General features: G+C 40.8%; 1 protein-coding gene across 2 annotated transcripts in view; it reads right to left on the bottom strand.

The window, feature by feature from the left end:
* Positions 1-203: 203 nt before the first annotated feature.
* Positions 204-10,807, bottom strand: part of PLD4 (phospholipase D family member 4) — a 15,055-nt gene continuing 4,451 nt past the window's right edge. For both annotated transcript variants that reach the window (XM_026075967.1, XM_026075968.1), the window contains 9 exons: positions 9,938-10,149; positions 9,105-9,288; positions 7,556-7,676; positions 7,037-7,164; positions 6,579-6,779; positions 5,997-6,136; positions 3,203-3,368; positions 2,092-2,188; positions 204-646 (listed from right to left, as the gene is read on the bottom strand). In XM_026075967.1, coding sequence (XP_025931752.1) covers positions 438-646; positions 2,092-2,188; positions 3,203-3,368; positions 5,997-6,136; positions 6,579-6,779; positions 7,037-7,164; positions 7,556-7,676; positions 9,105-9,288; positions 9,938-10,149 — 1,458 coding nt within the window. In that variant the 3' untranslated portion in view covers positions 204-437. The remainder of the gene's footprint in view (positions 647-2,091; positions 2,189-3,202; positions 3,369-5,996; positions 6,137-6,578; positions 6,780-7,036; positions 7,165-7,555; positions 7,677-9,104; positions 9,289-9,937; positions 10,150-10,807) is intronic.

Raw genomic sequence — 10,807 nt, forward strand, 5'->3', positions numbered from 1 at the left:
TTGCTTATATGGCTCAAAGCTTTTAGCTGTCATWTTTTATTTTATTTAAGAAATGCTTAAATGCACGTAAGCAGACACTGTTAGTAGAACATTAATGTTGAAATATATAGCTTCCTTAGGTAGCACAGCACAGCAATAATGTTCTGTTTCTGTAATATCTGGTTATTCCTTCCATGTCCACTTTAATATCAGATAGCTTGTCATATAATTATGTGCACATTTTATTAACTCCGAGATGGGATAATCATATACAGCAAAGAAAATGTCACACACTGACTAATGATTATGCAGGTAGACTCAACTATGAGAAGTTCTCACATCATCAAACAGTTTGGACACCACGAGGAAGTGATTTCTCTGACAAAGACATAAAGTTCACAGGGAACAAGATTTAAATATCATTTTGTTTCTATTTTAAATTTATATTTTAATTCACATCATAATCTACCTCTCCAGTTACAGTCTTTCTGCCCATGCACATCTTCCAAATTCACTGAATATTTGGAATTCCAGTCCCGCTCAAAAAGCTTTTTCAGTTGTTCCTGGATAGGCAGTTGCCTTCTTTGCAGGTTGGTTGAATTCTGTTTGATAATAAGTCCCACACCAGCTGTATTAATGAAGTAATCTTCTGACCAATTGGAAGTCCCTATGCAATGGAAAAATAGCTAATTAGAAAACATTCATTTTTCAGCATTTTGTTTGATCTTCATACTTGTTAAGTACACATTGCCTGAGTTACTGATTTGCTGTACAATGACAAATCTCATTAGGGCCGATGGAGCAGCAAAAATCAGGTCACCTCTTTCTTATTTCAGACCTCAACTTTAGAAAGTCAGTATTAACTGCTACCCTGAAGCTTCGTAAGTCTGATTCCTTCGGGCCTGTGGCAGAGATGCATGAGTCTGCTCATTATAAATTTTGGGGGAAAAGTACAGCATTTGGATATTAAGAGGGGGAAAAGCCAGTGTTTGATATAGACTTCTGCATTTAAAAAAAAAGAACCCTGATGTACTTAATTCTCTCTTTTTCTGTGGGCCAGTATGCTACCAGTAAAATAATCTCAAGCAGTTTGTATATTGTCAGGAGCAAAGGAATAACCGAAAATGAGCTCCAGAGCAGAACTTTACTTGTTAAAGGAAAAGAAAAGGAGAAACTGGACTCTTGATGAATAAATCCTCAGTAGTTGTTCTGAGTTAAACATGCAATGCCTGCTTTTAACACGTTTTGCCAGGCAAAGGGTGGGAATGCAGCTGTAAATATTGTATGAGGCTCTCTCCAAAGCCACCATCATTAAGAACATCAAACACTGTGCAAAAATACACATTTTAGCACTTAGTATTTCTCCTGGTGCTTGCCTTAGCCAGAAAAATCTTCTGTCAATTCCAGGAGGTCCTTAGGCATGAAAACAAATTATCCGCATATCTATCTTCAAAAGACAACTTAGTAAGAGACAAATTCTATTGAAGTCAATTGGAGGTGCCAGTCCTCAGCCCACTGGAAGATTGGGCTATTTGCTGGTTTGCATTGCTTGGAGAATGATCTGACTGAGATGACAGACCCCTTTCACATTCCCTTTTTTAAGGGATCCTAAAATGAGACTGAGAAATAATCACCATAATGACTGTCAGGAATTGAGCAGCGATTGATACTTTTGTTTTCTCATTTCCATTCCTAGAATTCTGTCCAACAAATAGTGCGTGGAATTAATTCCTCCTAGCAATTTCTTTTTATTAAAGCACGATAATGTTACATTCTAGAGCATTAGCTGTCACTGTATCACTCTGAGCATAGCCTGTGAAATTTCTACTGTGCTTGTTGCAGATTGTGTGCTCAAGAGTTGTCACACTCCACTCTTAATGGTTCACAATCATATGAAATAATCTCTTGCTGAACTTGACCTACATTATTTTTTCTCCTTCACATCTCTACTTCATCCGGGGCAGACATTGTGATAAAGCCATATATTTTGATATGTTTATCTACTCCACCTAGCAAAATTACCTTTTTTTTGATATTGCACCCCATCCTATCTCAGTCCCAGGAGTATATATCTGAAGATATTGTAACTGTTTGGAAGAACAGAATACCTACCAATATAGGCTACTTTATCAGTGACCATGTATTTGTTGTGATTCACTCTCCCATAAGGAATGTTTGTGTGATTCAGAACTGGAACAATGAAGAGTTTCTAAATGGAGAGAAATTAAACACACATATAGAAATGCCAGAGCGAGGAACAGACCGAATAATTGGACAAAGTGGATTTTCCATATTTTCAAAGAACAGAATAGTACAGAAAGAAGGGAAGAGAATATTCCACACTGATATTAAATGCACCATAAAAGAGATTTTGCTATTATCCAAGAAAACTAACAAATAGTACTTCCACTAGACATAAAATTGGATAAGCAATTGAGATCAGATAACGATAATGTTTGCTTCACAATGTTCCATTAGTGACACAGCTATTATCATTATGGGGCAGACAATTAAATGCAGTTTTAGGCAGCTGTTTAATAGATCTGCATTTACCACTGATTGCCGCTGTTATTTTGTGCTGCAATGGACTGATCACAGACAGAAACGGCACTGCAGACAATAATGTCTCACTTTTTGTGTCAGCTCTTACTAAAATCTAAAATTTCTGTTCCTTTTACGTGAAAAAAATCATTGCACCTTACTTCTGTTACTTCTCTCTGCCCTGGTATCTACACCATGTTGGGAGCTTAACCATCTCCTCCCCTCCCTATGGATCCCAGCCTAGCCTATGGCCTCTGTGTAAGACTTAGTGTTGACAAATGGGTCAATTTGTAGAGGCAGCTAGCAGAGCTTTAATTTGTAAAAATCTGTTAGTAATTAGCCCCATCTAAGATACTTCATACATGAAAAGGTTGATAAGAGCAGTAAGTTGCCATATAGACTGTTACTGACATGGTGCTCAGTGACAGCTACTGCCTTGCTATTGTCACAAGTGCTACAGGCAAGCATATGCCTTAATATCCCTTGCAATAGCTGCTTCCTCAAAGGTTATCTCTTGGATCCGATTTTCTCAAGGGTCTGAGGCTGTCAGACTGACAATGGAAACAGTCCACTCCACCAAAACCTTCTGCTTGCACATGCAACTGACAGTTTAGACACTGAAATCAGTGTGTGGGGCCCAAATCCTCAAGCTGTCTTCTCAAAGTCAGCTTTCTTGTCTTACCACGTTGACACTGATGTTGATACGTGGGTTGTTGAGAGCACGCAGCGACTTCAGGTAGTGGAACATGGCCGGGTCAGTGTGGGCCCAGCAGCTGACTAGAAGCCGTATTTGTACTTTGTAGTTGAATGCCACCCGTCTCAGAGCATTGTCGATGACTGGCCAGTATCTAGAGAAAAGAAAGTAGGTGGAGAGAGGGGTATGTCTGCAACAGGTTCACTAGAAAGCTCTGGCAGTAAACTGAGAATACAAGTGATACCATGTACAAGTGGGTTCTCTGATGTCTTTAAGAGAACTCATACCTTCATTGGGGGTATAAATAGGGTTTCTCACTTCTACCTTCTTTTCCCAGTGTGTTTTGAGACCTCCAGCTCTCTGCCAAATTTGGTTGAAATTGATCAAAAAGTTTAAAACTCAGTAAAGCGACCTCAGGCGGATGAATGCATATACACACATACACACACAGTGTGAGGCTATCAATCTCATTTCCTTAGGGAACTAAAAATAGTAATAGAAACTCCAATGGAAAACCAGATCATACAGCCCAAAGCAGAGGACAATGCAGAGCCCAGAGGAAAGCCTAAGAGCCATTTTGCAGAATATGGCCATTTCAGGCACCTGGAGACTGTTTCTAGTCTCCATGGTGGTCCTGCACCGTCAGCCAAGGCAGAAAGGCTCCCTTCCTCCCCATCGCCCTTGCTTTATTTAGTATGCAGCGTGCCCCCAAGATAACAAACACAGCTGTGCTCTCTGAACATGTGGCCTGTCAATTTTCCTGGCACTTCTGTTGGCAATGGCACAGGGAAAAATTTTTAACATCCTCCACCTAACTACTCAACACTAAGGACTGGGCAGTGTAAGGCCTAGGACTAATAGCTTCAAAAGCTTGTGTAACACTTTGGGTTTGTAGATATTAAAGCACTGAATAGAGGAAGGCAAACGTCTTTATTACAGCTTGGAGGACTGACACAAAGAGAGGTCCAGCACTCCCATGAGCAATGATGAATTAATTTCCCTAACTTATTCCTTTTAATCTGATGTATATACAAAGGCCTGACTCCTCAAATCCTTCCTCACATATAGTCCCTTCGCAATCAACAGACCAGCCATGTGCTTTCAGACTCAGGCTGTCTGCAACTTACTTGCAGATCCTGAAAAACTTGGAAAAACATGCTATTTAGAAATACTCTTTCTGAACAGTATCCATTTTTTTAATATATCACTTTCTAGTTGATTAACGCTCAGGCATTAAAACAGAAGCTTTGTTCCTGCTGCCTCAGCTGCTAGAAGAACCTAACCTGAACTAATCAGCCTTAATTCATTACACTACAGCTGGTTGCTGTGGAGATAGCCTGAGGCCCAGTGCGCCTTCCCTGGGCCTTTCAGACTCTCCTTTGCATCAGATCAGGCCCTAGATGTCACAAATGGTGGATTAAGGCTTAAGATGAAGAATGAGGAGCATTAACACACTCATTCCTAAGGGGAAAAAGAGACTTTCTGTGAACCTATTCTTAGTCAAAAAGCAGGAGATGAGAAATGCAGAAATTCAAACTTACAACAGAAACAGAAAATCCTCTAAGCCGTTTGATTTACAAAAATATTCTTCAAGTGGAAGCTAGTCCTTGAGATTTTGTTTCAAGGACAGTGGAATTATCAGTGTCTATCTATCATTCTGCAGACTTTGTGCTAACACACACTGCTACATATGCACAGCTGAACAACAGAGGCTTTACACAAGTTATTCCAGAGGACATGATGAATGATATAGTTGTGGGTAAATGGTAACCTAGAGCTCACCTTATTCTTTACAAGCCACATTGTATACATAACTATGTGTATTTTGCTTGAATTTCATTCTCAGTCAGATTATTTACAGAACTGTTACAGAAATGTTATAAGCAGATAATGCTCAGAGCACTTGGTTACATGTAAACATCCTAATTCAAGCATATCTAAGATTTGGAGTCTTTGTGGTTGTCCCATGATTCACTAACTTTCCCTGTTACTCAGATCTAAGAAGATGTGCAGAGTCTGCATAATTCTGCAGTGACCTTGGGTAGCCCACAGGGACCTTGGCAGTGGTCCACTATGCACAATTTGATCATTCCAGATCACCACCACTTTCCTCTCTTTGAAAACTGCTGCTGCATGTGTCCAGCATGCTTGAGGAACTTGGATGTCTTTAGATGGAATTATAAAAGAGAAAAATCAAAGCCCAGAAGTATCTTTTAGGGACTGTTTCAGCTGCCATGGCAGAGGTCAGCAAGGACAGAGTTAAGAGTCAGCCTCTAAATTGTGTGTCAAATATATCAAAGAGCAGACAGCAGAGCCAGAACTCAAGAACCTTCAGAGGTGAAGAACAGAAAGGAAGAAACAGGAGCTGAAGAGGGAAACAGAGCAATATTTTTCTCTGGAAAGTCTTATCTCAAGTATATTTCTGCTCTTCCCATTCTTCTCTTTCTGTATTTATAAAATTGCTATGTTGTACCTTGAATGGAATTGGACCTGATTGTCCATAGTCTGGCACTTTGCAGTTATTTCTTGCTGTGTAAAGTGCATGGGAGGTTGCTTCTAAAATGCTAGCAAAGCACAAGGGCAGTACTGTATACCATTCTTCCTGTACCATCAGTATTCATACAGCCTACAAGACAGTTGGGATGGGGGAGCAAAGCCTCAGTTCGCTCATGAAAACTGAATATTTTCATTTCAGAAAGGTGACATTTTTCCTATAAAAAGCCCAAGTTGCTACAAAAGTAACTGATAAAGTCAACTAATTTGATCAGGATCAAAATCATACCTTTCTGGATGAACGAAACGGCTGGTAGGGAAATATTCCATAACCGAAACATAGACAAATTTTGCTGCCTCACTGATAACACTGATAATAGAAAAGAGGTCATAGGTGCGACCTTTTGGACAAAATGTATGAGGAGAAGCCTATAAAGAAGAAAACATGCAGGTCAATGATTTCATCCTTCTTTTGACAGACTTTGATTCATTTCTATTCAATTCTGTTCAGTTTTCATTACAATAACACAATGCCTTTAAGGTGGAGCGCTATCGCTTCTCATGTGTTCCATGCCCTGACGGGTCAGATGCTCACTGACATATTGAGCCCATATATGATTCAWGGATTCCCACACCCTGTCCTTGCTGTGTGACCTGATAGCCCAAACCTAGCTCTGCCAACATGATCCTGACTCACACAGAAGCAAGCCTAGCTGAACCCTACCTTACTCTGTGGGTAGTTCCAGAGAAACATYTTGAATGAATTATTACCCAACTGGAGCACAAGTAATTGAGAAGCACTGAAGAAACTTTTCTGCCCAAGGGTTAAGCATATTTTACAGTCAATCTTTTTATTTTAAAACATACTTACAGAAAAATAGACTTTTGTCAAGGTTCCATTAACCTCCACTTCCAGAGGATGAGACTTATTAATGTTGGTAGAATAATTAAGAGGCCAGGGGGATGGGATGGTGGCATTAACATGTCCAAGATCCCAGTAAGTACTAAATGTTTTCCAGAGATCTTTGGCTAAGCAGCTGCAGTTGTATATCACAGCACCGACTTCTTTCACCTGCAGAGAGAGCAAGCTATGTCACAGCCCAAGAAAGATCCACCTCTACCTTTTGGGGCTTCTTTGCTCTTTGCCCCACTCAGTCAATATTTTACATTAGGATTTTGCATGATGAATGCATTTGATGCATTGTTCTCAGATCTGTCATCTGGATTTCATCTCTGTTATGTGCTTGGGTGCAAGTTTTCCCCAGATTTTTGAGGGAAGGGAAGATGGGAAGGTGTTTGAATGGTTGAATATGCTGCAGCAGACCCTACCTGAGATAAAGATCTCCAGTCCATGTTTGCACTACCAATATATATGTGTTTCATGTCTACAATCCAGAATTTGCTGTGCAACACACCTCGTGTCAAATGTCCAAAATTGATCTTTCTAACATGAGCCCCTAAAGAAAGATAGGGAAGGGGGTAAAAAAGGTTCAGATACAATATGGAGATGTTAATCTATGCTGTTCACCTTACAGTCAGAACATGTCTGGTTATCTACTACTTGTAGCCAGTAATATCTACCAAAATTCACAAGCACTGATTCCTGGGAATACAATAATTTGCAAAAATACACAAAACTTGAACTTTCAGAAAAATCCTTAAGGACATAACCACATACACAAAAATTGTGACCTAGTGCATACACAGTGCTCATCCTGTGAACAGTATGACATCAAGTTCAGAGCACATTTAAGCACCATGCCAGAGCAGACCTCAGAGGCCAATTTCTCTCAGACATCTTTTTGCAATATTGAAGTGCTGAGGACATCACTGAAGTGAGATAATTACCTTTTTCAGCTAAAACGTCAAGGTCAGTTGAATTTGAAGCCAAAGTTGGCATACTTGCTGCAATGTACACAGAAACATTCTCTGTAAGTAATCTTTCAAACCTCTTCAGAATATCTTCACCCTGCATGATATTTTTTGTTATTTATTGTTTGTTAATATTGTTTGCTATAACTTGTTATTATATTTTGTCATAGTACATTTTTTATGATATATGCAAGTGTGGATTTACTGGATGTTTCATTTAAAGAAACCAGACACAAGGATGGTCAGAAATGTCACCTATTTTAGGAGTGTTTCAGCTAGAGAAAAAAACAAAGATTCTGATCCAATGTATGACTCAAACTTTATTTTCTGTTATTGAATGCTATTAGATATAAGATTTCAAAGTACAATCACAAGCATTCCAAACCTCAAAGGTGAATCCCCCAACGAAGATCCACTGTTGGATGCTGATGCTCAACAAATATTCTGTGTCATTTCTCACTGAGGATAAAAGTGAAAGTCCTAGACTGAGCTGTCCCTTTAAAAGGAATGGCCTCAGCTGTACCTCTGTCTCTTTTACTTCTCACGTGGAGGAAATGAGTAAACTTACAACCCCGCATGCACTTGGGGAGGAAACTAGGGAGAGCAGTCCCAGAGAGTCCATGAGGATGATGAGGAAGAAGGCTCAGGAGGCAGACAGAGGCCATGTTCATAGTAATAAACAGGCCAGCATCTGGTCTCTGGCCCAGCAGGCAAACAGCACAATTCCTGACAGATGGCTAAACTCTCTACCTGCCTGAAATAAAGTGGCCTTGTCCATTCTGCCTCTACTGTGCTCCAGACCCTGCCYGGGATTGCCTGGGAGATTGCTAACTGTCACACGCCAAAACTACGCCAAGGAACATACTAGCAATTAAGTGTGATGGATGGTGGCAGGCCAGTGACTGAGCCCGTCCTCTGGCCAGTATCATTTACTATTGGAGATGGAGGCAGAGAGGCCCTGCAGAAAACCTGGTCACAGAGGGTGCCCCAGAGGAGAACCCTGCAGAGAAGAACAGATGTCCTCAGCTACTGTCCAATGGCATGCTTCAAGGACACCTGTCAAACAGGGGACAACACAGATGCTATGTCTGTACCCAGGGAAAAAGCAGTGTCCGAAGCAGCCAAAAGCCCAAGCCTGAGTCTTCCAGATAGCCCGGGTGGACTGGTGTGCTCACTTGTGTATATAGCATCCTGTAGGCTCTTCAGCCATGCCACCAGCTATCCCTACCACAGATTCACCATCTGCAAGACAGGCAAGTGTGGTTTTGAGACTGACCTCTTGGTTGCTTTTAAAACACAGGATATAAATACTCAGAGATATGGACAGAGCCCAGATAAGTCTAGGAGGAAAGCTTGAAGAGGAAAATTGGCATGCTGCTTCAGACCAGCATGGAAAACCTTTCTGGATTTGTAGGAAGGAGTCAAATGATGTTGCTGGGAGACAGACCGCACAGTCCGTCTGCCATCTGCCACAGGTACATGGGACATACAACCACAGATGTGCTTGTTGTTGATTTTCTCCTACCTGTTTTGAAGATGAATCRTTGACGTTGATATCTCTCCCAGTAAGAGACCAATAGTAAGAAGCTACGTGAATTTTTTCTTGGGCTATATCAAGGAGACTCATCCAGGCTCTGTACAAGGGTTTGGCAGCTGTGCTATTTATCTCAAAGGCTAGATCATAAGGAACGTTTTCCACAAGTTCAAAGCTGCAACGGCAAACAAACCACTGTGACTCAAAGGGACACCCTGCAGGAAACCCAGCACTCTGTCATGTAGTACAATAGGCTGTTTTGAAAGTCAACCCCAGCAGCAAACAAGCTGAGTTGGACAAACAAGCTGGGATTTTTCTCTATCTGTTTCTTTATCAGTTTTTATAGCCAAGCATATATGTACATTGTCCTCCCAAATCCAGCAAAATGGCTTCTCAATAGCCATTTTGAACTTTGAATTTTACCATCATAAGGATGAGGACAAAAATTTCTTCCAGGGGTGGTTGTCGCTTTGGTACCTTCTCCACTTTCTCCCCGTGACAAACCACCACTGCCCCCTCCAGCCTCTGAAAGAGGGTGAGCTTGGCGGAGGGCTGCTTCGCCTGATGCTCGCCCTGCTGCCCTCCCACCCGCTGCCACAGAAGGGAGAATGGTTGGAGGTGGTGGAGCAGCTACAGAGCTGGGCTGAACGTGAAAGCACAGCTGCAGCAGTGGAGCTGTGTTACTGCCCCTACCAACCATCATACTAAGCAACTACTAATGACCCGATGCCTAAACTGCTTGCCCACTCTTCCCATATTAGTGGTACTTCAGCTACTTCTCTACCAGGTGATTACTTCTCCATGAACCTTCAGGCTCAGTTTACCTGCAGGAATCATTGGATCTGTTGGTAGTGTCCTCTTCAGTTATTCTGTCTCCCAGGAGATCCCCGTAGAGGATTTGCTCCTCCTCCACCTCTTGATAAATGCTGACAACTGTTTCTTCTCCCTCAGGATCAATTACGATATCTTGTTCCACAAAATAAACAGCCATGAGGACAACAAGACTAAGCATCAAAATTGCCTCTAAGATCGGGAGCTAGAATAGAAGCCAAATAGGGTAAGATTTGACCAAGCTCAAGTGATCTCCAAGTCACTGATACACCAGCTAATGGATAGCTACCTGTTGCAGGTAAGTGAGTAAATCGTTGAAGAGCAGTTCTGTTTTCAGCTACCGGCAAACAGTATACTTAGATATATCACTTAAAGCAAGGACCACAAGTTATATAGAGGTTGGTTTATGGGAGGACTAAGATTTTAGTTTTGTTTCAATTTTTCCTGTGCCAACATATCAAAACCCTGTTTTTTTCCCCAAACCCTATCTGAAATGATTACTTCTATTTTAGCACAAAAAGAATGGGAGTTCAATAAAATTTCTACCAAAAACAAAACAAGGAAATCCATAACAATGTTAGCTGTGGAATCAAGCCCAGCACTACCACAATKAGGAAGTTTATGATGTCAGGGGGAAAAAAAAGGTCTGAAAATGTAAGTCAGAAACAGAAGGACATTTTGTGGTTTCTGAACAAATTTTGTTTTTGCCTTCTAACTTGAACCTCATTTACTTAAGTGAAACTGCACGAATCTCATTTATCCATATGGTGAGCAAATAGTATTTCCTCACAGTTCTAATGTGGTTAATCAGCTTTATTTCCCTTTTTCTGTACTTCCTTTTTTTTTTTTTTTTTTTTTTTTTT

This window comes from Apteryx rowi, unplaced genomic scaffold (assembly GCF_003343035.1).
Source record: "Apteryx rowi isolate R43461 unplaced genomic scaffold, aptRow1 scaffold_415, whole genome shotgun sequence".
NCBI classification, from domain to species: Eukaryota; Metazoa; Chordata; class Aves; order Apterygiformes; family Apterygidae; genus Apteryx; species Apteryx rowi.